This window comes from Elgaria multicarinata, chromosome 2 (genome assembly GCF_023053635.1).
Source record: "Elgaria multicarinata webbii isolate HBS135686 ecotype San Diego chromosome 2, rElgMul1.1.pri, whole genome shotgun sequence".
Taxonomy (NCBI): Eukaryota; Metazoa; Chordata; class Lepidosauria; order Squamata; family Anguidae; genus Elgaria; species Elgaria multicarinata.
In genome coordinates, this window is record NC_086172.1 from 179,371,236 (window position 1) to 179,398,991 (window position 27,756).

General features: G+C 46.3%; 1 protein-coding gene across 2 annotated transcripts in view; it reads right to left on the reverse strand.

The window, feature by feature from the left end:
* Positions 1–27,756, reverse strand: part of FERMT2 (FERM domain containing kindlin 2) — a 121,010-nt gene that overhangs the window by 9,632 nt on the left and 83,622 nt on the right. For both annotated transcript variants that reach the window (XM_063118199.1, XM_063118198.1), the window contains 8 exons: positions 26,071–26,296; positions 25,877–25,979; positions 23,985–24,092; positions 20,847–20,981; positions 16,816–16,865; positions 13,673–13,797; positions 6,280–6,386; positions 5,262–5,483 (listed from right to left, as the gene is read on the reverse strand). In XM_063118199.1, the coding sequence (XP_062974269.1) occupies positions 5,262–5,483; positions 6,280–6,386; positions 13,673–13,797; positions 16,816–16,865; positions 20,847–20,981; positions 23,985–24,092; positions 25,877–25,979; positions 26,071–26,296 (1,076 nt within the window). The remainder of the gene's footprint in view (positions 1–5,261; positions 5,484–6,279; positions 6,387–13,672; positions 13,798–16,815; positions 16,866–20,846; positions 20,982–23,984; positions 24,093–25,876; positions 25,980–26,070; positions 26,297–27,756) is intronic.

Here is a 27,756-nt window from a genome sequence, read left to right on the forward strand (position 1 = left end):
ATACTGTGCTCTAACTGGCCAGGGGTGACAACTGCACGTGATTGGCCAGCCAGCAACATGGAACTGACACAACCAGGAATTTCACAGGGCTACTACAACCCCCATGCTAACATGAAGAACGTAAGGGGAGCCATGTTGAATCAGACCAAAAACCCATCTAGCCCAGCGTTCTGTTAACACAGTTGCCTGTGGAGAGCCCCCAACGTGAGTGCAACAGCACCCCCCACTCACGTCCCCCAGCAACTGGCATACAGAAGCATACTGCCTCTGATACTCGAGGTCGCAGGACTAGTAGCCATTGATAGCCTAACCCTCCATGACTAGTGCAGGGCAAACAAGGGAAATTCCCTGGCTCAAAAGTGGCCTGGAGACATGAAAACTTCCTGACTGTTAGAGCAGTACGACAATGGAACCAGTTCCCTAGGGAGGTGGTGGGCTCTCCCACCCTAGAGGCCTTCAAGAGGCAGCTGGACAACCCTCTGTCAGGGACGCTTTAGGGTGGATTCCTGCAATGAGCAGGGGGTTGGACCCGATGGCCTTGTAGGCCCCTTCCAACTCTACAATTTTCTGATTCTATGATTCTAAACCCTGAGTTTCTGAGGGTCCTTCCCTGGGGCACGCTCACTGTCGGCTTATTAAGCGAAGCAACGACAAAAGCCCAAGGGTGAGCCTGAGCATCTGCAGAGTGCCAGCCTGCCCACACCTATCCCGGGGTCGAAGCAAAGGAGGACCAGGGCAGAGGCTCATACTCATTATGTATTGAGTATCATCATACTCATGAGGTATGCCTTTACTGGTCCGTAGGTGTTGTAGATTCTTACATCCAATGGACGGCTACTTTGGAAGCTGCAACAGTTCCCTCTGCCTTCCATGCATCCTCTGCATTCTAGAAATTCCACGAAGGCAGCATTTTCCTTCATTCCAGCACATGAAACCTCCCCCTCCCCGCATCAAAGGACCATGTGGGATTACCATTGCATCCGCTCAGCCTCCCAGGTCTAGGCTATCAAGAAGAGCAATGCTAAAACAAATCCACAGAGCTTTTGAGAAGCTTGCTGGCTTTCCTAAATTAAAGCACCTACGTTTCCATTGAATCCTTCCCCACAGAGGTCCCCTGCAAGACACGGAATCATGGGCTCAAGTTACAGGAAGCCAGATTCCGGCTGGACATCAGGAAAAACTTCCTAACTGTTAGAGCAGTACGACAATGGAACCAGTGACCTAGGGAGGTTGTAGGCTCTCCCACCCTAGAGGCCTTCAAGAGGCAGCTGGACAGCTATCTGTCAGGGATGCTTTAAGGTGGATTCCTGCAATGAGCAGGGGTTTGGACTTGATGGCCCTTCCAACTCTATTATTCTATGATTGTCAGAATCATTACTCTTTCCCTCACAGCCTCTCCTGCCATCAATAGTGTTGCATCTTATGCACTATTTCAAACGATTTGGGAGTCTCTCTCTCTCTCTCTGTTCCCTCGTACATGTCCAAGTCTGCTCTGCTGCAAAGATTATAATTTCGTTACACATACAATCTCTTTCCATCACACTGGGTATAATAGCTCTTTCAGAGAGTAAATGAGGTCTATATAAAAAGGGAAACTCCGCTGCCAGGAAGCAGTCACATTGTGCGAAGTAAGAAACCCCCCCCCCCTTGCCCCTACTTTTCTGGACACCAACCCCCTCTCTAGCATTCAGAGATCAAATACTGGCTCTGCAATTCAAGTACAGGAAGCGACTTCCCTCTGCAATTAACAATGCTTCCAAACAACTGTCAGTCAGTCATTTCAAAGACTTCTGCTGCTCTTCTGAAGTACGAAACTTGCCTTGGGTAATCTGTATCAGTGTTTTCCGTTTTCCATATCCTATCTTGATCAAACCGTGCATGGCCTACAGAGCGCCAGACTTACCGTTAAGTGTCCTTCTGGTCAGCGGAGAGTGGAACCAACAGCAAAGGCTTATCTCCACCAGCTGGAGAAGGCAGGGCCAATTAAATTTCACTTCGGCCTCTGGAGGAGGAAACCCCCTCAGTCACAAAACTTGCTGATAGCAGTAAAATCCTCTGAAACTACAAACTAAAAACTTAGAAATGATAAATAATTCCCACCAGCTTCGGGGGAAACAGAGCGAATGAGTGCTAGATGGAATAGAGGCCAAGGAAGGGCACCACCACATTAACCTGAAGATGTAAGTCCCCGCAAGCCGTCATGCAACAGAAATCCCTGAAATCTCAGGGTGGGTCTGCTGGATCTGCTCTCTACTGACCAGAAGGACACTTCATGGTACGTCCGGCTTTTCATGCTCCATCAGATAGAAGATCCCCCACCTTCAGAAATCTCTTGGCTTGGGGGTGATATGTGACAGCCACCAGAACTGTAGCCATGGCCACCACTGGATGCTTTAGAAGTGTTGGTGGCTAAGCCCTGTTCCAGACCAGATTGAAGGAAGTCCAGAAGACGAGAGAGTCCAGCTCGAAGTGGAGACATCTTTTTTCTCCTACACTACCTTTGGAAGTCCTTTCCAATCATGTGATTGGTCAATTTGTTGGTCAAGGATCTCCTGGAAGCTGGGATGGTAGAAACTGCACCTTCCAAGATGTCGTGAGCTGGAAGTAATTACTGTTCAACCTCCAGACAATCCAGGTCTGGTGGAACAGGTGACCCAGAGTCAGGAAGTTGGGATGCATCAGAAGCTTCCTGGGTGGGTCAATGCTGAGCTCCCTAAAGTATTAAAGCCATGGTCAGTATGGCCAATAAGGAGCCACCACAATCACCTGAGCCTTCAGTGCTCTTACCTTCCTCAATAGTCTGGTGAAGACGAAATGGGGAAAAGGCAAAGAGCAGGCCCTGGGACCAGGGAGAAGATAGGGCAGTGATGGCCTCCACCTTTGTATCCTGGAACCTTGACATGAATCGAGGCACCTTCGTGTTGGATGCATTAGCAAAGAGTTTGAGGACTGGGGTCTCCCAGATCCTTGTGATCTCCTCAAAGGGCCTTGGGATGAAGGGACCCAATCTCTCTGATATGTGGTAGTCCAACTCAACCAGTCCACTTGCACATTCAGCTTGCCCTTGACATATTTGGCAGTGATGGATGTTAACTTTTGTGAACCGCCCAGAGAGCGCCGGCTATTGGGCGGTATAGAAATGTAATAAATAAATAAATAAATAAATAAGTGAACCTTTGCCCAGATCAGAAGGAATGAAGCTTCCTTTTGGAGATCCTTTTGGGGCAAGAGCCTCCTTGCTTGTTGATATGCGGCTGCGGAAATTCTGTTTGACCTTATCAGGACACCTTTGCTCCCGATGCTTCCTGAAAATGCCAGCCCAGCCAGGTGGGACTGCTCTCAACTCTAGCCAGCTGATCAGTAGCCCAAAAACCCTGGGCTACTGCTCCTGACAGCGGGCTCCCTATCTCGACAGGCTGCAATCTGTAGTGATCAGAATTCAGACTGGATCCCTCAGGGAAACTCCTCTGGACAAATGGGGTGGGGTTTGGTCCACCAATGGAAGGATACAGAGACACAATCTGGAAAAATCAGGACCAAGTGCACCTTTCAAGCGAAGCTGAGTTAATGAGGGAGGGGAAACCATTGAAGTAGGAGTGGAAGCGTGCCCACGGAACTGACTCTGCAATCATGGCCCCCTGCAGCTGGGCCAGCAATATGAGTGAAGACTTATTTATTATTTATTACATTTATATCCCGCCTTTTTTCCTCCAAGGAACCCAAGGCGGCGTACATAATCCTGCTCCTCCTCTCCATGTTATCCTCACAACAACAACCACCCTGTGATGTAGGTTGGGCTGAGAGTCTGTGACTGGCCCAAAGTCACCCAGTGGGTTTCCACAGCCGAGTGGGGACTAGAACCCGGATCTCCCGACTCCCAGTCCAACACCTTAGCCACTACACCACACTGGCTCTCCCAAGACTTCCCCTTGGACAAGACTTAATGGACATTGGTCAAGAGTTTTTCTGTCTCTTCTAGGGACAGAAAGTTTCTTGCTGGCAGTGTCTATGACGATCCCAGATGTAGAAGTCTTTGAACAGGGACCAAAGAACTTTTTCCTCTGTTCACAGTGAAACCATGTGGAGTCAAACATGTGAAGGTGACAGAGGTCTTTGATGAGGCCACTGATAAAAAATCATCGAGGTATGGGCAAATATGCACTCCTTCCAAGCATAGATGACCCAGTGGGGCAGCCAGGATTTCTGTGAAGACCCAGGGAGCCATGGAAAGGCCTCTTTTTCTTTTCTTTTCTTTCTTCCCTTTTAGCTGCTACCTTTTAACTGGGAGCAGCTCAGAACGCTACTCTTCTCGGCAAAGGCAGAACCAAGACAGGACGGTGTTTTCTCCTCCAGGGGCAGAAGTGAAATTTCATAGGTCCTGCTTTCTCAAACTGCAGGAGTTTGCTGTTGGCTCCACTCCTCCACTGATAAGTCACAACGCACCTCTTTAAAAAGGAGTTCTTCTTTTTAGTGGTAGGTATGTGAAACATATAAAGTTGGAAATGAAGTATTACAGAGGAAATACACATAGCATAAAGTGTTAATAAGACAAACAGTAAAGGGAAATCAAATAAAATAGATTTCCCCTTGCCCACATCCAAACAAGTCACTACTCTTAGTTGTTTCATTTAAGTCAAGAGGAGTGAAACCGATTAGTTTTAACTAGGATCTTTTTAAAAATATATATTACATATTAAAAATATATATTACACTATAACACAGTGTTTCCTGTGTTATAGGCGGTGAGTGAATATAGCATTCCACCATATTAAAAGACCTGTACTAGTATAGTCTTTCCCAAACATCAAGTACCAACACAGATGTGACCAGCTGAAGTTTCTGAGTCATCTTCAAAGACAGCCCCACACAGAGTGCAGTATAATAGTCCAGTCTGGATACAGCAGACTACAGCAGACATAATGGAGGCCAGGTCCACTTTCCCTAAATAGGGTCGCAGCTGATGCACCAGCTGAAGTTGGCAAAAGGCACCTGTGACTACGGCTGCAACCTGTGCTTCCACTGTCAGCGATGAGTCCAGAAGGGCTGCCGAGCTATGGACTTGGTCCTTCAGGGACAGTGCAAACCAATCTAATACCAGTAACATCCGTCTATATCCACATCAGCAGATTTTCCCATCCGCTGGACTTCCATCTTGTCTGAATGAAGGTTCACTTTATTTGCCCTCACGTATCCCAAAACCATCTATACGAAAGCCACTTCAGGACAAGCCTACCAGCAAAATTTGACTCCAAATTAAGTACCTGCTTGTTCTTGTACTTCTTCAGGTATCTTGGGGAAACCAGACATTCAGGATTGATATCCGTCGTGACCTGCTCAGTAATTATCTGTGGATCTGGGTTCAGATGTTGCATTTTCAGAAAAGACAGGATGTTCTGAACTTCCAAGTTATATGAACTGTCTGCCATGGTTTTGCCCTTGGAGGCAAGCCGGCAAGCTGCCATCCAGTGCCCGTACTGCTTCTCCTGCAATTTGAAGGGAAAGGAGTTGTTAGGCTAGTCCCTTTGTTTCATCATCCTCTTTCCAACAATTCTAGAAAGCGTGAAACCTGAACACGTTTGGGTGGCAACCCTGCGTTGGTTGTCACTTTTAGAGCCCTCTCTAGTTCGGGCCAATCACAGCTAAAGGATCACCTGCTCCTTATGATTCTGCTCGCCTGTTAAGATCTTCTGGGGAGGCTCAGCTCTGCATCACGGTACTTATCTAAATTGCATCAGGTATATATAGGACAGGACCCTCTCGGTGGTGGCTCTAGAACTCCCCTTCCTCAGGAAGCTGTTTTGGCCCTTCCCATCAAGGCTACAGGGGGAAAAGCTCCATTCAGATGGGCCTCTGATGTTGCCTGATCCTCAGAGAGCTTATTTATTGCGCTGCTGTTTTAGTAATTCAGTCATCTGTTATAAACTGGTTTTTATTTTTGATTGGGTGATTGTATGCTTCATTTGTACCCTGCCTTCCTATCAAGAAAATGGCACCCAAGACTGTTCTTGTTTTTATTATGTTGCGAGCTGTTAAGTGTCATATGTATATTCCAACAAATGAATGACTACGTATTTTGTGAACTAGTTTGGCCCAAGGTAGAATATATGCTCAAAGGATAAACGCTCCTGCACGTAAGCCACAACTAATTCAGCTGGGTGCTGCCCTAAGGGAGCATTATACGTAACGCTGGGAGAGGCCTGCAGTGCCCACCCCTAGTCCCGCTGCCCAACTGAGCATATGCAAGTAGCTGGCCTTTGACCAGACCCCGTTTAAACTTACGTTATCACAACGGAGCCAAATTTCGTTCATGCCCTCAGCAACAGGGATCAAAAGTTTTATGTTAAATTTCTGACCAGAGATGTTGACATCAGGAGTCACCTCACACCCTACAGCAAAAGAAACAAGGTTTTATATTTTGCATAAAGATTTGGCACAGTGCAGGGAGTCATCTAACTCAGGTTCAGTGTTTGCAGGAAATGGTTACAAGGGACAGGACAAGAGCGAAATACTTCACTGATGGGGGAACTCATCCCTGGATTCCCATTTGTGAACCGCCCAGAGAGCTTCGGCTATTGGGCGGTATAGAAATGCAATAAATAAATAAATAAATAAATAAATTTGGGCAGAAGAAGCAGATAACGATACTGGAATAGACTGAAAATACATGGTTCCTAAGAGCATAGAATCATAGAATAGCAGAAGTATCCCTGACAGATGGTTGTCCAGCTGCCTCTTGAAGGCCTCTAGTGTGGGAGAGGCCACAACCTCCCTAGGTAGCTGATTCCATTGTCGTACTGCTCTAAGAGTCTGGAAGTTTTTCCTGATGTCCAGCTGGAATCTGGCTTCCTTTAACTTGAGCCTGTTATTCCGTGTCCTGCACTCTGGGAGGATTGAGAAGAGATCCTGGCCCTCCTCTGTGTGACAACCTTTGAATTATTTGGAGAGTGCTCTCATGTCTCCCTCCATCTTCTCTTCTCCAGGCTAAACAGGCCCAGTTCTTTCAGTCTCTCTTCATAGGGCTTTGTTTCCAGACCCCTGATCATCCTGGTCGCCCTCCTCTGAACACGCTCCAGCTTGTCTGCGTCCTTCTTGAATTGTGGTGCCCAGAACTGGACACAATACTCTAGATGAAGCCTAACCAGGGCCGAATAGAGAGGAACCAGTCCCTCACGTGATTTGGAAGCTATACTTCTATTAATGCAGCAGACTTGCTGGATCAGACCACAGTGACTGCTTTCAGTCAGGGCACAGCAAATAGCCATGCCCATATCACCACCACCTGTAAAGGAAACTCTTCTAGACAACATGCATTTGTAAACCATAGATGTGGAGGGGGCAGTGAGCTTACTTGGAAACTCCATTCTCATCTGGATGCCCCTTCTCCCTCTTCAACTGAAACGTGAAAAATTGAGGCCTACAGTTGGCCTATGGTAGTGCTATTTTTTTTAAAAAAAAAATTGCAAAAGAGAGGCCTGCCAGAACTCAATCATGTCAAATGGTTAGCCAGTAACTTAGATTAGACTCTCTGATATAAGGCTTCATGTTCAGTGGGCAAGCAGCGCTCAAAGCTCATAGTTTGAAAAACTTTAAAAGCATCTTCCTAGAAGGAAATAAGCTACCCTGTATTTAACCCACAATAGCATCAACAGTTCTTCTTGGTTAGCCACTTCCCCTTAGGATGGAGCAAAATACCAGCGAGAGCAACGTAGAATACATTGCAAGGCATCGATGTCAGGGATGCTTCAGGGTGGATTCCTGCATTGAGCAGGGGGTTGGACTCGACGGCCTTGTAGGCCCCTTCCAACTCTGCTATTCTATGATTCTATGATCTTTTGCGCATTTATTTGGTTCCTTTTATACTGCATTTCAAGGTTTTGAGCAAGGGTACAATATGTCCTCCACCCCAACTCCAGCAGGTAGTGAATGACACGTCCACTTTAGTGACGCTTATTGATGACACATTAAAAGAGTGTCACCAATCAAAATCCAGACAGCTAGAGGTGCTATTGAGCAAAGTAAGATGTTCTTTCTTTTCACTGCAAGAGCTGGGAGCAATATAGCATGGAGGGCTTCCTATGTTCTTAAAATTTCTGAAAAAATTAGGCTACTTGAAATCCAAAGAACTAAAAAGCCAGGCTGCTGTACCAAAGAAAGTGGGCGGGTTCACATGTCACACTAAGCCACCCTGGGTTGTTTGTTTGGTGAACCAGCCAAGGGACTCCCAACAGACAATCAGGCTTGCTGGGGCTTGTTCTTCCCCCTCAGTCCTCCCACCGGCTCCAGCACGTACCCCGGGGCCCCTTTGCAGGAGAACTCCTCATTGCCTCCTCAGTCCTCACATCAGCACGCTTCCTGCAAATGGCCTGCTGGGGGTGCTGCCCACCGGGGGAAACTCTCCCCACCCGCCACCCACGCACCTGCTTGCCAAATGGAATTGGTTTTCTCAGCCCTTACAGACACTGTGATGCATTCACCAGCTTTTTATTTTCAGCGAGTTTCGCTGCTGAGCAAGAGCAAAACTCTGCCTCTTTGGTATTTATCTGCTGCTCTGACCATGTAACTCCACTTCTGAAATCTCTTCATTGGCTTCCAATTCACTTCAGAATCCAATATAAACTTCTCCTGTTGACCTACAAAGCTTTTCACGGTCTAGCTCCTGCCTATCTCTCCTCTCTCATCTCACACTATTGCCCCGCTCGTGCTCTTCGCTCCTCTGATGCCATGCTTCTCGCCTGCCCAAGGGCCTCTCCTTCCCTTGCTCGGCTTCGTCCATTTTCTTCTGCTGCCCCTTACGCCTGGAACGCTCTTCCAGAACACTTGAGAACTACAAACTCAATCACAGCTTTTAAAACTCAGCTAAAAACTTTTCTTTTCCCTATAGCTTTTAAATATTGAGTTTGTTCTGACTCTATACTGTTAGCTTCACCCCACCCGGTGCCTGTTTACACTTCCCTGTGCCTGTTTGCATTCTCTTTCCCTCCTTATTGTTTACTACAACTTTATTAGATTGTAAGCCTATGTGGCAGGGTCTTGCTATTTACTGTGTATAATCTGTACAGCACCATGTACATTGATGGTGCTATATAAATAAATAATAATAATAATAATAATAATAATAATAATTATCCAAGCAGCCCCATATTCCCCTCTTCCACCTCAGCGCTTCTAGTAATAGTTAGCGAAACATCTTTAAAATCAAACAAACCCTGCTTCACTTTACACTAAAGTAAGTGCACCCACTCCCAACACGTCTTCTCCTGCTGCCACAGCTGCTTTCAGCTCCAGCCCCCTTTCAGCCCCTCCATGGCTACCTGTCATAGAATCATAGAATAGCAGAGTTGGAAGGGGCCTACAAGGCCATCAAGTCCAACCCCCTGCTCAATGCAGGAATCCACCCTAAAGCATCCCTGACAGAGGGTTGTCCAGCTGCCTCTTGATATGGTATGACATATCCGAGAGAGGCTCGGAGTGTGGCAACGAGGGACAGGGCCTTTTCGGTGGTGGCCCCCAGACTATGGAACGATCTCCCTGACGAGGCTCGCCTGGCGCCAACGCTGCTATCTTTCCGGCGCCAGGTCAAGACTTTCCTCTTTGCCCAGGCATATGGCGGCACATCTTAATCACCCACATGTTTATTTTTTTTAACGGTTCTTAATGTTTTATGTGTGTATGTTCTGTGTTTTAAAATTTTAAATTTCGTATATCTCAATTTTAGAATTTCTGTAAACCGCCCAGAGAGCTCTGGCTATGGGGGCGGTATATAAGTGTGATAAATAAATAAATAAATAAATAAATATTGATACAGAGCAGTGAGTGGGATCGATAAACACACACAAATGTCATGGCAAAGCAGCAACACGGAGGGCAACACTGTCCTTTCTTTGGGCTTTTTGGGGGCATGGGCAGAGGGCACTAAAATGGGATGAGGTACAGGATGGATCTGATTTAAATCAATTTGATTTAAATCATGATTTAAATCACTATTCAGAAAGACGCGATTTAATCATGTGACTTCCCCCTCCCACCAAAAGTGCACTCTATTCATTGAATTATTTGAAACTTAGCGCTTAAAGAGGTAAGGGGTTGATTCTGTGTACATAGATTTGCAAAGGCACAATGGCATTGTCATCTCTGCAGACACAAATGCACAGTTTCGAGAACTGTAAAACCAAGCAGCTGTGATAATATCTTCTAGATAGAAAAAAATGCCCAATAATCTTATAGAAACCTCTGGAAGAGCATGACATTGTGAATGGATTGATGGAATTCATTTACCAAAAAAATTAAACATTGCATGAATATATACAGCCTCATGCTATATAATTAAACACTAATCTTTATTTCATGATGAATAACCTTTGGACTATAATGTATCTTAAATAGAAAACTATCTTTAGATAGATTTTTCCTCAAAAAGCATTTTATTAAAAAAAAATCTGATTTAAATAAAAAAAATCCGATTTAAATTAAAAATTATCTGATTTAAATAAAAAAATCCATTTTTTAAATTTGTTTTTTTTTAAAAAAACATTGATTTTTATTCACCCTGATGAGGAAGGATGGCAGTGTCATGAACACGACTGCGAAGAGCGCCAGGTTTTTATTGCTGCTTTGGTTGGCCGGTTCTGTAGCCATTCCCAGCAACCCATGATAAAATCACCCTGCTGGGTTCGGATGACACAACAAGCCACCATGAGTATCAACAAACCTAAAACGGGCCATGTGTTCTCAGGTTGGCTTGTTCATGAAAAATAAGCCACCCCGCAGAAACTGCATCGGGTTCACACAGCACGACAGTCCACCATGGCTGATAGCCATGGTGGGTTGTCGTGTCATGCAAACCAGGTGTTTGTGTGCACTTACATAACTGCAGTCCTGCATCTGTCTGAATGCTGGCTTATAAGTTCGAGATAATAGAATCATAGAATAGGAGAGTTGGAAGGGGCCTACAAGGCCATTGAGTCCAACCTCCTGTCAATGCAGGAATCCACCCTAAAGCATCCCTGAAAGATGGCTGTCCAGCTGCCTCTAGGGTGGGAGAGCCCACAACCTTCCCTAGGTAACTGATTCCATTGTCGTACTGCTCTAACAGTCAGGAAGTTTTTCCTGATGTCCAGCTGGAATCTGGCTTCCTTTCACTTGAGCCCGTTATTCCGTGTCCTGCACTCTGGGAGGATCAAGAAGAGATCCTGGCTCTACTCTGTGTGACAACCTTTTAAGTATTTGAAGAGTGCTGTGTTGAAGAGTGTTGTGAAAGAGTCTCTCACAATTCCATCATGGACAAATTACCAACGCATTCAATAGAACGTATTTCCCCAGAGAAAGTTAAGCATCTCCAAATCCCACTGAAATCAAATGGGATTTTAAATTCACTGTGTGGTTAAGTCAGTCCTATGGATTGCAGTGGGATTTGAGTTTAATGGTTTCATCTAACAAAGTTCCCCGGTGAACACAAAGACGAGGCCACACGACTGCTCCGTTTCTCTTTCACTTGAGGTGTCTCCCTGCCAAACATGAGCGCTGTGCTGAGGGAGATGATCGGGGGAGGCGGGGCCATTCTTCCGGCCCTGTTGAAGACCACCCCCATGAAGGCTCCCCCCTCTCAATTGTTCCCACCACAAGCCATTCCAGTAGACCTCATTCCCCCCCTCTTTCCTCCCTTTTCCATTTTCCACGTGTGTCGATACTTTTTATATTGGAAGCCTGTGGGCAGGGACTATCATCTTTTACTAATTATTTGTCAAGTGCTCCAGGAACCTTTGAGGCTGAGTAGCAGGAAAAAATATTCTAAATAAATGAAATAAAATCAGCACTTTTGAAAGCTAATGAAATGGAGAGAAAAAAACCAAGGTGCAGTTGGATCTTGGGGATGTTCTATCGATGGCAACAGTATGGTTGGGTTGGTTTTTTAAAGGGACCCATTTTCTTGTAAGCAATTTTAGCCCTATTTCAGCTCCTCCTGCAGAATTCTTTTAAAATTCAGTCAGCAGCAGCTTTGTTAAAAAGCTCCCAAAAAGGTATTCCATGTTTCCCTTCCCTTGCTCACATCCTCGTAGCTATAGTCTGAGGTCATTTGGCAGCCTCTCCGCTTCTGCCTCAAAGGCTTTTTTTTTTTTTTAAGGGGATGTCAGTAGTGCTGATTTCACAACCCTCCAAGCTGGAATATTTTGTTGCTGATATTTGGAGCTGGTAGCCTTAAGAGTGCCTTAGATGCAACATAAATCCCTTACAAATATTATCTGAACAAGGCGGACTGTGTGCAGCACACTAAGAGAGAGGGAGGGGAATGCCTAAAAATGGAAATTCCATTGGGTGATAATCATAGAATAGCAGAGTTGGAAGGGGCCTATAAGGCCATCGAGTCCAACCCCCTGCTCAATGCAGGAATCCACCCTAAAGCATCCCTGACAGATGCTTGTCCAGCTGCCTCTTGAAGGCCCCTACTGTGGGAGAGCCCACCACCTCCCTAGGTCACTGATTCCATTGTCGTACTGCTCTAACAGTCAGGAAGTTTTTCCTGATGTCCAGCTGGAATCTGGCTTCCTTTAACTTGAGCCCGTTATTCCGTGTCCTGCACTCTGGGAGGATTGAGAAGAGATCCTGTCCCTCCTCTGTGGGACAACCTTTCAAGTATTTGAAGAGTGCTCTCATGTCTCCCCTCCATCTTCTCTTCTCCAGGCTAAACATGCCCAGTTCTTTCAGTCTCTCTTCATAGGGCTGTCCATGCTGACTGGGGGTGATGGGAATTGTAGTCCAACACATATGGAGGGAGCCAGTTTGGGGAAGGTTGCTTTAGGGTCTGTGTTTGCTACAGCAATGCGGACAGCTGTTTGTTTCCAGCAGCATCAGAGGCTTGGAAGAAGGGCGCACAGGCACAAAAGTGAGGCCTTCAAGAGGCAGCTGGACAACCATCTGTCAGGGATGCTTCAGGGTGGATTCCTGCACTGAGCAGGGGGTTGGACTCGACGGCCTTGTAGGCCCCTTCCAACTCTGCTATTCTATGTTTCTATGAAAAGCTCTGCCCCATGAACCATTTAGAACCAGGGGCAGCCTTGTTGTTGCCCCTCCAAATTTTGACAATCTGGCTGTAGCAAAAAAAGCTGCATTTCCCCTTTAAAGCAAGGTGCGCAATGACTGAGCAGCTGATTTTAAAGGCAAATCAAGCTCCTGGAACACCCAGAAAAGCATGATTTGCCATCAAAACAAGGTGGGTGCTCTCCACGCATTTTTTTTTTGCTGTCAAAATCTGGCAGAGGCACTTGGGGGAGGCACAAAACAGGCCGGAGGAGTCACGTGTGGCCCAACGCAGATTTAAGACCTCAAGGAGTTCTCACTCATGTGACACAAAGGCAAAGATGTTCCCCACGAATTCTAATGGGCCTCAGGATTCTGCGCAGAGGAGACCCTGACTCTCCCCTGCCCCCACAATTCAGAAAGGGATGAGGGAGGGGAGTGGTGGTTGTACCACCTCTGGAAATACGTTGCATTACTAGCATACGAGAGCATTCATGCTCTGGACCTGGGGTCCTCCTACCTACATATGTTAGTGAACACAGAGAGACTTTAAAGGGCTGAAGAATGTAAAAGGAACAAAACAAACCAATTAACAATAAACAGACAACTAGAGGAGAGACAGGAAGAGGCTTAAACAACACTGCATGTGTTTTCTTACCTCTCAAGTTCATCTGGTGAGCTGGAGTCCCGTTGGATTCTTCTTTGCTCTTGTAACAGGAGATAGATGTATCTTTGAAGGTACACCAATACTGCTTATAACCCTTCAGTGTCAGCTTCTTTGGCCTGTTAAGTAGGAGAAACATGACTAGCTGGTCGGACAACCTGACTGGGGGCACATTTGTAACACCCTCTCTTCTCATTTCCCCAAACATGTGAACGTCTCTTTAACGGCTAGGAAGACAGGCATGTTCAGACGGCACACTAAGCCGTGGTTAAGCTGCTTCCCCTTTTGGCAGCAAATGGTTAGTGAGCATGTTTAAACCATGGTTATGTAACCATGATGGTTACGAATGGTTCACACGACACGCTAAGCCATGATGTTTAGCTCAAAATACTTAACCGCCATGGCTTAGCATGTCGCCTGAATAGGGTCAATATGTACTGAGCTCCAACATTTCTCCCTTATACAAAAGCTGGGCTCAGTAAGTTGGGTGAGGTGTTCATTTTAAGGGATGGAAAGTCCTGATTCATGTAGAGGGAAGCCATGTTAATCTGCTGCAGCAAAAACGAAGACTCTTGTGACACCCTAAAGACAAACGCATTTATTATGGCGTAAGCTTTCACGGACAAAGCAGTCCACAAAAGCTTATGCCGTGAGACATTAGCTGGTCTTTATTTATTTATTTATTTATTTATTATACTTATATACCGCTCCCATAGCCAGGGCTCTCCGGGCGGTTTACAGAAATTCTAAAATTGAGATAAAAACAAGAATACAAAATTTAAAACTCTAAAACACAGTACATACACACATAGAGCATTAAAAACCAATTAAAAACTAAACATGTGGGTAATTAGGATGGTCATGTGGTCTTTAAGGTGCTGCCTTAAAGAGTCTTTGCCGGTTCATACATTCATCAGGGACCAGGGCTGCAATGGAGGGATGGTGGGAGGCCCTCCTATCCATCCAGAGATAACCATCCCATGTTGGCTGGGGCCTCCCGTTTGAGTGGCAGATCATGCGTATGCCCCATTTATGGGATTTCTCTCTCACTCATCCCCTTTCTTTTTTTGAGAAGGAAAAATCTCATCAAGGTAAACTGCAGTGTGATTGTGTGGAGGTACCAGCTCACGCAGAAGGTCTTCTGCGTGGTGCGAGGGCAGGGTCTCCTTGACGGCAAAATTAACAAGGTCAGACACGTTTCTGTGAAAAGGCAGCTTTGGTCTGCAACTACGGGTCCTTCCCACAATGCACTGCTGTAGCAGCAAAGAGCCAAACCATGTATTTGAGGCTGCAATCCCCTTACTGCTTGAGGGAGCTGATGACAGCCAGGCCCCAAAACTCCGACCAGCTTTCTGGCAAAGTGGTAACCTGCCCTTGAACCTGGCTGCAGCCGTGCTGCACTTCTGCAGGGAGTCCTTGAGAGATAAAACAACGTTCAGTGGTTTTCTTGGAGGGCAGGGAGTTTATCAACTGCTGCTGTTTACAAGAAGAGCGTGCTTATTGTGCTTGTAATTCAAGGGAAGCCTCATGTAGCTATTTGGCCATGATCCCTCCCTTTCTGTTTTATTGCCAAACGAGGTCTCCTCTAGAGCAGTGCACACAGAGCGTAGCCCATTTGCAAAACCCCTGTGAAGTAGGTTAAGCAGAGGGAGAATGATCTGCCACATCACCCGGGAAGTTTCATGGAGTGGGAATGGGAACCCAGATTCCGTGTCCTTATCATCCACACCAGACTGGCTTCCACCTTAAAACTGGAATTCTGACACGTCTCAGATTGCGTAATAGAGTTTATAAAAGGAAATGCCCAGGAACAAACGGAAAGGCAGTTCTATGTCTTCCCGCCCCATAAAAAGAATCGGGGGAGGGGGGAGAGCAGCTGTCTAGAGCACATAGCAACGATGACTAGGGCTATTTGGGGTTTTCTAGTGAATATCGATAGCCTAGAAAACCAGCCCATGTTTTTCATGCTGTTTCCCTGCAACAACGGTTCTCCTCTCCCTCTCTTGTAATATTCAGCACGTGCCTCTGTACCAATTGCGGAATCGCCGTCATACCCTTAGTGTGATGGGTATTAGTTTGCAATAGACAGTTCAGGCTGCCAAAACATTAGTCAAAGTCCAGACACAACTGTTTCCAGTTTCCACATGCCATGATCCAAGATAATACTCTTCCTTTTTTCCTAAATAAAACGTCTTATTTAAAAATCAAAATAAATCTGACTAAAGAACAGCACAGCTAGCCTAAAGCTGGTCTTTTCTGGCACTTTAAATAGAGAAAACTGTCTGGAAACATGCTTATTTTCCATCTACGTGCTCTTGAAGTCCAAGAAAGATACTTGGGTAATATTTCAAGCTATGCAACACAATCCCTAATTTTAGGACAGCAGGGGAAGCTACTAGGGTAACATAATTATGGAAACATTTCAGCACCAGCTACTGATGTAAGAAGTAGAAAAGGACCCAAACCGGTTTAGTAGCTAAAATAAGACGTCCTGAGTCTCAAACTATCCTGCAAGTCATACCCTGTGACCTGGAAGCCATTCAGCCTTACGATGGGCTGGTTCACACACACACATCCACTTCTTTTTGCAGCCATAGTATCAAGCGATGACTTGCAGGAATTAGATGAGTCGAAGAAAATTATTTTCATATATTTCAAATTCTTTTGCTCACCTGAGCATGTGAACCAGACCAGTGTGCAGAGATTAGCTGCGGTTATTAATGGGAAGGAAGATGCATTCTGCACATGCTCAAAGGTACTCTAAGTTGCTCCACATGTTCTAGGGATAAGCCCTGACAATGAAAATAAATTCTAGGACTGAGTGCAATAAGACGTTTAAGGCATCTATAATTCTAACAAAAAAATCGACTTCCTAAGTACATGAACTTTAGAAGTTGCTTCTGATTTTGGACCAAAGCTGAGGAAGTCTCTAAATCAGCCACCCTCAATCCAGTCTCCTCCAGATGTTTTGGAGCCAGCATGGCCAATGGTCAGGAGTCCTGGGATTTGTACTCCAAAACATCTGGACGGCACCAAGGTGTGGAAGGCTGCTCCAGGCACTACGACAGACACCAGGGCACGACAGTTTTCAGTCATTGAGCTTCACTGCTCTCCTAGGATTTCTAGGCAGTACTTACTTGAACACTTTAATGTAGTCAGCAAGCTCTGGGATCGAAGTGATGTCACCCTGTGAACAAGACAGCGGCCTTTACATTTAATATGCCAGAACCAGGGAACAGCCAGGGTGGAGAAGAGCTTTGCGGACAGTAATTCAGCTTATTAAAATGGTTGCACAGTTGCTTCAAAAAGCCAATGCCCTTGCTGATGCAGGGGGAAAGCGGGGAGAAAGATTACAGCAACGAACCTCAAGAGTTCTCTGACTATAGGCTGTTTGCTAGAAAATAGTGTATTGCTTTACATTGCATGTGGACAATTTATGGCCCTTGGAGGCCTTCAGTTGAGGCCCACACCGGGTGACCAAGTCACTCCCCGCTGCCTAATCCTCACCCACCCGCCCCCTGCATGGTGAAACTTTGGTGCCTCCCTGTCATTTCCCCTCCTGCTAGGCTGGTCAAAAAGAGACCCCTCTTCTTCCTGATCCAGCATGGAAGGTAAGGAATGTGTGCGAATGGGGGAGAAAGTGTGTGAACAGGGAGAAGGCAACTGCATGTGAGGGGGGAAGTGTGAACAAGAAGGTGTGGATAGAAGGAACGTGTGGGAAGGGGGCTGGATGGATATGGGCGTGAATGAGAGAGAATATGAATGGAAGAGCAGAAGAGGGGGGAAAGGGCTGCCTCCATCCAGTTTTAACTTTGACGCCCACCCAGGTTTGAATTTGGCCTTGTCCACTGCCAATATGTGGCCATTGGGTCACTTTCCTCTGAAGGACTCTAGCCTTCGCCCACCCACCCCGTCCCCAAAAGGCTGCCTGCTTTACAATTTTGGAAAAGCTAAATGATCTGTTTCTCAGATTCTTTCAACCAAGGAGAACAAACTGCTAGGGCAGTTCAAGATAGATTATTCATTTTTAACCACCTGAGTCTGGGTTATCACTTCCTCTCCACGTCAACTTGCCTACTGTGTAGCCTCTGTACATGGAATCCCTGAATGCTGCACAAGGGTCTCAGGTGTACTTTATGGCACGTGCCAAATTCATAAGGCACATGGACGAGGCCTCTTGGACCTTGCCACCACCTCATGTGAATTCACCCAACGTTCTGGTGCAGCTGTACACTGCATGACTAGATCACTTGTGTGACTAAGGGAAGTTTGCCCACCATTCACAATCTTCTCATTGAAGAATCACCAGAGTTCTCTGGAGCACAGTGTAAAACGAGGACTCTGCACTAATGACCTGAGGGGCAAGCAGCAGCAGAGCGATGGAGCAGCAAGCGACAGCATAAGCTGGATTGGGTTTCTTGCTCTTGTCCAGGCATGCCACAAGCTCCTGCCTGTGCCACGTGGCATCCATGCCACAGGTTGGCTATCAGTCCAGGCAGGGAGGGGCAGAAGGTAGACTGCAATCCACTGATCAATTTCTAATGGGTCACTTTGTGTCAACTGGGATGCTTGCAAAGAACTCTGTACTAGATGGATCTTGATAAGATCCAGCAAGGCACTTCTTACGTTCATAAGCAAGACTCAGAATTATTTAACGGCTGAAGCACATCCAAACGATGTTAAAAGATTCTCGTCTGTAAATTTAAACACAGGCCACGGGGAAAACAGTAAAAAAAAAAAGAGAGAGTAGATCACACCCATGTCAATGTCTACAGCGATTGTCCTTAAAAGAAGGGATCTTGGTTTCGAATGGTGAACTGCAGCTGAGCGCCTCCATTCCTACGCCCTTGCTAGTCAATGCTGTTCATTCTCGTTCAGTTGCTGAGAAATCGGAAGCCCAGGCCAACAGGGTTCCTGCCTTTGCTAGCAAGGGCATTCCTTGAAATGATGGGGCTGTATGGATACAGATCTCCATGCCTCTTGCATTTCAGACAAAGGAAATTCCACTGAGTTGCATGCAGAGTTTTGTTTGGCCAAGCCAACAGATATTTTCCTTTCTCCATCTGTCCAAACACACATGCATTTCTGGAGGAAGAGTTCTCTATGTCTGAGATGAGCCTGCCCTGTGGGGGCACAGCTTTTATGGCAACAGAAAGAGCAGGGTTCATTTGGGCTGAGCCTTCGGCATAGCACGTGCCTGCATTTAATTTTACCCCTCTATGAAGAACAAACTCTGGAAACACATCAGAGAATTGACTAAAATTGGATGGATGGATGCTGGGAGCTTCTTATAAGATGCAACATCATTCAGTTTGTCGATATAGATTGACTGAGCAAAAGGAGCAGGTATGCTGAGCTCAAGCCCACCCACCCCCACAACACATTTAAACTTATCAAACAAACAAACCTCAGTATAATGTAACCCTGCATCTCCCTGTGATTTTTTTTTAACTGACAGCAGTGCATGCCAATAGATAAACTGCTTGCTTTCAGCAAAGCCTTGGGTTTTTTCCTTGCCTGGGCCTCTCTAAAAGAGCCCCCAGCTCTCTCCACGGATTCGTCTGGCCCCATGCCTGGGACAAGAGTGAGTTCTGCTGGAAATTGCTCAGCTAGGACCTTTAATTTAATTTGTTGAGAAGCCTTGTGTTAGGGTAGGGAAGTTTAACAGGTATGCTTAAGAACATTAAAAGGGGGGGGGCGCAAAATCTAGCCTTATTGCCTATATCACAGGCAATCGGGCTAGAGGAGTACCTTGCATTATTATAACTTGTGCAGATTCTCCAAGGGCTTGTTTTACAGTTACCCTGGGATCCATTCTCTGATTTATTTACACATTTAAAAAGGATGAATCAGATGGAACAGAGCTGTCAGACAAGTAACATCTCTCATCCCCGGATAAGCAACCGTGTAAAAATTGCATATGAGAGCAGGGTGCTTATTTTTGGTGGGTGGGATGTGCAATTCCACAGTGATCTATGAACAGTCCAAGGTGGCAGACAAGCAATGTGCTTGGCAAAAATGCCCTGGAATTCCTTGACAGTGCTGGGTCCCACAGGATAAGCACCCTGAGATGGCGAACTCTGAAACTGGATTGAATAAACGAACTAAGAAAACCCTCCCCACTCTTGCACCGAGTCTCTGTTTGAGCCACAAAGTCTAATGAAGAACATAACTCCCAACTAGAAAAATCTCCTGCTGAAGTCCCATTGACATTAATGGAGCTACGCAAAAGCATGGCTGGGACAGAATTCCCATTCATTGCAACAACGCCTGTGGCAAGAGAAATTCCAAGTGGAATGCATCTTGGATTTCTTGCATCACGATAAAATATCTGCAAGACGAAGGAGAAGAGAATGTGTGTGACGACCCCTTCTCAGCGCTTTAAGCAGAAGGACCTGCTTCCATGCCATAGGGAAGAAGGTAAAGTGGGGACTCTTGTAGTAAGGCTCAGGTGTGTCACGTTCTGTGCCACTGTGATAGCTTGCTAGAGGGAGCTGCTGGCCTAATATGTCTTCAACTTCAGCAGCACCAATGCACATAGCCAGTGGTATTGCAGCTACCAACTCAGCAGGAATCAGGCAAAGAAAGGGGCCAACAGGGCTCTACCTGGTCCTACAAAGCTGCCAACTCTCTGGCCTGGCTCCTCTTTCTGGGAAATTTATTTCTCAGTTGCAGATTGAACTGTACTCAAACTGCTCATCCAGGCCTATCAGCTTGACCGCCTCTCTGGTTGCTACATGGCTGCCTCCAGATGGCCACCCCCCACCCCACGTTCTGACAGAGGTGTATTTTATTTATTTATGGCATTTTTATCCCACATTTTTTCTTCCAAGGAACTCAAGGTGCCATACATAATCTTCCTCCTCTCCATTTTTATCCTTACAACTATCCAGCGAAGAAGGCTGGACTGAGAGTCTGTGTCTGGCCCAAAGTCACCCAGTGAGCTTCCATGGCTACCATGTCCAACACTCTAGCCCATCCTTCCTCAACCTGGGGCACTCCAGATGTGTTGGACTGCATCTCCCAGAATGCCCCAGCCAGCAAAGCTGGCTGGGGCATTCTGGGAGTTGTAGTCCAGCACATCTGGAGCGCCCCAGGTTGAGGAAGGCTGCTCTAGCCACTAACGTACCCCTTGAGGCAAGGTTAAGCTCCTACATCCAGCTCTTACCAGAATTGTGGATGTCTTCCCTCCTTCCAGAGTAATCTCCAGGTCAGAAAGGGCAGCATCAACTTCATCAACCTCTTTGTCGCTGTTGTTCAAGTGATTTTCAGATGACATGATTGATAGCTTATTGATGTGGTACTGAAATAAATTAGTTGGAAAGCAGTAGTGTCATTAAAGAGATGGATGGAAGAGCCAAACGAAGACAGCTGTGAGTTAAACCAAGAGAAGAAAACGCATACTCAAGCTTCATAGCCATATCCAACTCCTCGAAAGATCTTCCTCTCTCCTGGTGTGCGATATAAGGGAGAGGGAGCTTTCTGTTAAGTAACAATCTTGCCTGGCACTTCCCGTAAAGCTACGGTTTAATGTGTCGGGGGTGGGACTGGATGTCGGAGTAGGTAAAGGCCACATTGCACTGCTTCTAGCCACAAATTCCCCTCCACGTGTTTCCCTCATTTCCACTTACGGCTCTCCAATTTATACTGGCAGGGCCAAAAAAATAACAAAACCTCTTTGACCTGGTCAAAAAGCAAACACACAAGAGCGTTTTACCCTACCGCTTATACCATGCCAGATCATAAACGTATTTTACAGCCAGAAGATAGCAGATGTGGTACATGTGTGCAAATTTTTCTTGCTTTTCATGGTTGATTGTAACTACATGTTAATTTTGGCAGGCAGAATTCTATACTCCTGGTTCTCTCTTTTCAGCTCCATGGCAAGCATTCAGAACATGAGCTATGGGTGACTGCATTGTCATGTATATCTTAGGACGATGGACCAGAAAGATTTGCAGAAGGAAACCTTCACAAGACCTAATTTTCCTAGGTCCCTACTTTTTCTGAACAACAGCCCTAACATATGGGGTGTTCCAATTAATTAAGCAAGGAAACTAGTGTGTCGCGCGAACCATGATTTAGCGTGTCATATGAACCATTCCTAACCATGGTAACTAGATAACCACGGTTTAAACACACTCACTAACCATTTGCTGCAAAAGGCTTAGCAGCCTCACCATGGCTTAGCGTGTTGTCCGAACAGGCCCTGTGAAATAATGTCTGATAAGGAAGAGGGGGAAAAACCTGCTTTACCAAACACACGTTTGTGTTCCCCTGAAAGAAAGGAGGGCTGGGTATTCGCTCAAGCTGTCTAGAAGCTCTATTGTAACTTTGCTAGTATGAAGCAGAGTTCAGTTAAGAGGGACCCTGAAGTGGTTCCAACTCTCCTTTTTCTTACTCTAGGACAATTCTGCTATAGTTCAGTGCCAACTTCTGAAGCTAGAGATAATAAACAGTTTATTTAGGGAATAACAAATTCAGCGCAAGACCTTTAACTGCCAATACAAAAAGGACCGTTCCTTAAGACAAGGAAGAGAAAGCAAAGTAACAGATCTTAGGTCAGTATCAGAAACCAACCACTCTTGAGTTAGCATTATACTTTATAGGTACAATATCTATGTGCCACATACGGCACAATACATTCTGCTCCAGAGAAAGCGAAAAAAAAAGAAATATATTTCTGGGAAACCCGGGGATTATCACCAGCTGCTTGAGAGGCTCAGTGCCAGAAACTTGTGGCTCAGTAACCTAATGTACTTTAACCGCTGGTTAAAGTATTTCTTTAAAAGCCAACAAGAAGTAAAGATGGATACAAACATGTTGGTGAAAAAGAATCCAACTGCCTTTGCATGAGACATAACAAGGAGGAAAATCTATTTTAAATTACCTAAAAAGGTACAAGCAAACCCTGCAGAATGGGAAACCAGCCAAGAATTGTTAGAACAAAACGTTCCAGCTCCTCGAGGAATATGGGGTAACGCACAAAACGTAGTCAGTACATCAGTATGTCAAAGGCTCCAGCATTTTCTATAGAGCCAATATATGTTAAGATGGCAAGAGTTACCGTATTTCTTCGAGTCTAAGACACACTTCCCCCCCCAATATAAACATCTCTAAAAACGGGCGGCGTCTTAGAATCGATGGCATCTTAGAATCGCCTGCAAAGTGCACCATTATCCCTCCACCCTGCTCTCAATGCCCAGGCGGCTCAAGGGCTTGTTGAGCACCTAAGCGGCTCTGCACTCACAATGTAGGCTGGGGAATGTGCGTGGCCTGATTGGGGGCCTCAGCGACGATCCGCGGCTGCCCTGGGCCAATTTGTGCTAACCAGGCTCACACATGCGCCAACGGAGCTCCGAGCCCTAAGCGGGCCCTGCCCGCCGCACCCTGAGCACAGCTGGCCGGGTTGGGCCCAGTGGGCATGGCTGTGAGGCTCCGGCCAGGTCGGGCCTGGCACGCGCCTCGCCTCGCGCATGGGGCCGGGGCAGACGGGCAGGCGCCGCAGAGGGTTGTGCGAGGCGGGCGAGCACCGCCAACTTCTCTGCCACAGCTGCGGCTGCTGGTTCTGTGCGGAGGAGAAGGCGCAGCAGCGCCGGCCGGGAAGACGGAAGCAACGCCCGGGAGGTGAGTTGCTGGGCTGGGGTGCGGGCGGGACACGCTCCGGGACTTGCAGTTGCACCGTTCTCAATCGACATGTGTGGGAGAGTAGCCCGGGGCGCCTGCGGGGCAGGGGGGTCTCTCCACCACCGCTGGGCCAGGGCGGCAGTGCACGTGCGGCCGGCTCCTTCGTGCCTCAGGGAGTTTCCACGGCCCATCTAGCCATGCCTGGAAGAGGCCCCTCCGCAACGCAGCTGGAGCTGGCCCAAAGGTGGGCGCCTTGCGAACGACCCCCTCCCCCTCCCCACAAGAAGTGGTGGCAGCTGGTAAAGCCTCCAGGCCCTTGCACGTGCTCCCCGGTTGGCCCCCACCCCCAGCAGGTACCCTCCGCCTGGCAGGGCCCAGCCCACCAGGCAACGTGGGCCTGTGACATTAAGGGAAAATGCCTCGGTTTTGGCTTACTTGTAACCTGTCCCAGCCCTGTGGCGCCAAAACCGTTGGCCCAGTAAGAATTGGCCACATCTCTTTCCTTACCTGCCCGCAATCCGCTCCCCATGCCCAGGCTTTGCCAGGCATGGCAGAATACTTTCCCCCCCATATAAACATCTCTAAAAATGGGGTGCGTCTTAGAATCGATGGCGTCTTGGAATCGAAGAAATACGGTAAGAGCTTAGAAAAGGTTTGGATCTCTGATCTTTCCACTTACCTGCAATGCTGCAAACATCATCATCTCCTCCTCCGTGCACTCTATTTCTTCCAAAAGAATAGCCCATTTTGACTGTTCAAACAGCTGGTTGATTCTGATTGCATCGTACTATTAGGACATAACCAAAGCATTGGTACAGAATCATGACTTGGGAGCACTTTTGACTTTTTAGTAATTGACACATTATCCTGACAAGCTATCATTAAGCCCTTTAAAAGCCTTAGCTGCTCCTTGTTAATCAAATGCTGTGTCAGTTTGAAATACCAGAGTTTGTTCACTCGCCAGAAGAGTCAGAACCTCAACATAAACTTTCCAGCTCACTCGGGGCCAATATAGCTACAAGCCTCAATTTTCAGTCATTAAGATTCACTGCTATAATACAAAGACATCTCAAAAGAAACCACCTATCCTAAATGTTTTTAAATTATTTGTTTCCCAATCTTATATTTTCTAGTCTTATTCACAATTAAACTTTGCCTTATCAATACTGTCTACCTATCTAGTGGTTCTTCCAGGCATCATAGAATCATAGAATAGCAGAGTTGGAAGGGGTCTACAAGGCCATCGAGTCCAATCCCCTGCTCAATGCAGGAATCCACCCTAAAGCATCTCTGACAGAGGGTTGTCCAGCTGCCTCTTGAAGGCCTCTAGTGTGGGAGAGCCCACAACCTCCCTAGGTAACTGATTCCATTGTCGTACTGCTCTAACCATCAGGAAGTTTTTCCTGATGTCCAGCTGGAATCTGGCTTCCTGTAACTTGAGCCCGTTATTCCGTGTCCTGCACTCTGGGAGGATCGAGAAGAGATCCTGGCCCTCCTCTGTGTGACAACCTTTTAAATATTTGAAGAGTGCTATCATGTCTCCCCTCAATCTTCTCTTCTCCAGGCTAAACATGCCCCCAGTTCTTTCAGTCCCTCTTCATAGGGCTTTGTTTCCAGACCCCCTGATCATCCTGGTTGCCCTCCTCTGAACACGTAGAATCAGTAGGTGAAGTATCTCACCAATGAGTTTCTTCCTATAGTAGGGATTTCAAGCTATGTTTGCTGTGCTGATTCTGTTAATTCCTGTGAACTAGCAGCTACCAGTATTTGGCCTATCACCCGGATGATGGTGGGTGACTAGCACACTTGATTCAACCCCTACCTCTGGAAGCTCCATAGAACAGCAATTATCTAAGGGTTATGTAAGAAGTCCAGGCTGGCCTACAGACCAGACCACCACTCTGCTAGTTTCCATTCCTGAGCTGGGGGAGTGCCCAGCAGATGCTGCCATGACCAGAGGGGCTCTCCCCAAAGCTACAAATACTTGTTTCTCCCATTCTCTTCATGCCTTCCGTCACCCACAGTTGTGTGTGTGTGTGGGGGGAGTCGAAAAATTAAAAATGCAATTTTTACAAGACGCATTCAAACTTTCTTAGCCAGCCTAATTTAACCAAAGTATAGAATTAGAATTTCAAACCATGGCAGGGGCATGTAAAAGGAAGGACACATTCAGTTTCCAGCCAGGCAAAAAGCACAGAGCAGTCGAGTTTGTGCACTATTACTGGATGTGAGATACTTTTAACAGTCTATAAGTTTAATTTCAACTTTGCTGTTTTAAATTTGTATTTTAAATTTGTATTTCTGCACTGCTGCTGATTTTATCCTGGTTGTGCTTTTATATTGTATTTTATATCATGTTTCATATGGTTTGAATGGTTTTTTGTGAACCGCCCAGGGAGCTTCAGCTGTTGGGCGGTATAAAAATGCAATAAATAAATAAAATAAATAAATACTTTGGCTACGCCTGCTATCATAGTTTGCATGTCTGTCTGTCTGTCTGTCTGTCTCTCTCTCTCACACACACACACTGAAAATCCTGCAGAGCATATTCTAGCAGATATAACTGTATACCTTAGGATTCAAATCAAAGAAGCTGTAGTATTTGAACCGGAGAAGCAAGGCTTCATTCTCCTTCACGTCTTGCTCCATAAGTGACCTTGAAGAATCCAGCCACCTGCCAACACAGAAAGAAAATGCTGGTTTAGCCATTACAAGAGAGTATTTTTTAAAAAAACAAGCTGCTAAAATAAGCTTTTAAAACCTACCCCTGGTTGATCTTGGCCTTATCCAGAAGCGCTTGAGGCTTGTACATTTTGGCTAGGATTTCTGGGGATGTGATTGGCTGGCTGACGGCAAGTATACCTGGATTCCCTTCTGACAAAGCACTATCTCCAAACCAAGCTGAAGTTGGCGACAAAGGGCTCCCGTCATGAGAATCGTACGTTGGTGTCATGGTTTTGCTATAGAGCCCAGGGCTTGAATAAATGCTCCCTAAATTGGAGAGAAGAAGAGAGTTAGAATAAAATTAGCATTCCAGATTTAGTTAGAATCGTAGAATCATAGAATAGCAGAGTTGGAAGGGGCCTGCAAGGCCATGGAGTCCAACCCCCTATTCAATGCAGGAATCCACCCTAAAGCATCCCTGACAGATGGTTGTCCAGCTTGAAAGCCTCTAGTGTGGGAGAGCCCACCACCTCCCTAGGTCACTGGTTCCATTGTCGTACTGCTCTAACAGTCAGGAAGTTTTTCCTGATGTCCAGCTGGAATCTGGCTTCCTTTAACTTGAGCCCGTTATTCCGTGTCCTGCACTCTGAGAGGATCGAGAAGAGATCCTGGCCCTCATAGAATCATAGAATAGCAGAGTTGGAAGGGGCCTACAAGGCCATCGAGTCCAACCCCCTGCTCAATGCAGGAATCCACACTAAAGTATCCCTGACAGAGGGTTGTCCAGTTGCCTCTTGAAGGCCTCTAGTGTGGGAGAGCCCACCACCTCCCTAGGTCACTGGTTCCATTGTCGTACTGCTCTAACAGTCAGGAAGTTTTTCCTGATGTCCAGCTGGAATCTGCCTTCCTTTAACTTGAGTCCGTTATTCCGTGTCCTGCACTCTGGGAGGATCGAGAAGAGTTCCTGGCCCTCCTCTGTGGGACAACCTTTTAAGTATTTGAAGAGTGCTATCATGTCTCCCCTCAATCTTCTCTTCTCCAGGCTAAACAGGCCCAGTTCTTTCAGTCTCTCTTCATAGGGCTTTGTTTCCAGACTCCTGATCATCCTGGTTGCCCTCCTCTGAACATGCTCCAGCTTGTCTGTGTCCTTCTTGAATTGTGGAGCCCAGAACTGGACGCAATACTCTAGATGAGGCCTAACCAGGGCCAAATAGAGAGGAACCTCACGTGATTTGGAAGCTATACTTCTATTAATGTTCATTGAACACAAAGCTCATTGAACACAAAAAAGCAATTATAAAATTTAAGAGCCCCACAGTTCAACATTTGTAGGGAACACAGCTACAGCAAGAGCAGATTCCAATACTGCAAGGAACAGGGAATAAGTCTGTGAGGATGTCTTGATGAAAAAGAGTCAATTTCTGCAAAGTTAAATTCTGTCTGACTAACCTTTTCAAGTTCTTTGAGTGTGTCAGCAAACACGTGCATAAGGGTGAACTGGTAGACATTGTTGACTTGGACTTTCAAAAGGCTTTTGACAAACACTCCTCAGGAGAACGTTAGAAAAAAAGGCAAATGGCAGGGGCATCACAAAGGTGCATAAAATACTGCATGGCCTCTCTCATAATTCTAGAAGCCACAGCCATCTAATCAAACAAGATGATGGGAAATTCAGGTCTGACAAGAGGAAGTACTATTTCAAACAATGCACAATTAAATGATAGAATTTGCTACCACCAGATGTAGTGATGGCCAGCAACATGGACAGTTTCAAAGGGAGATTAGAG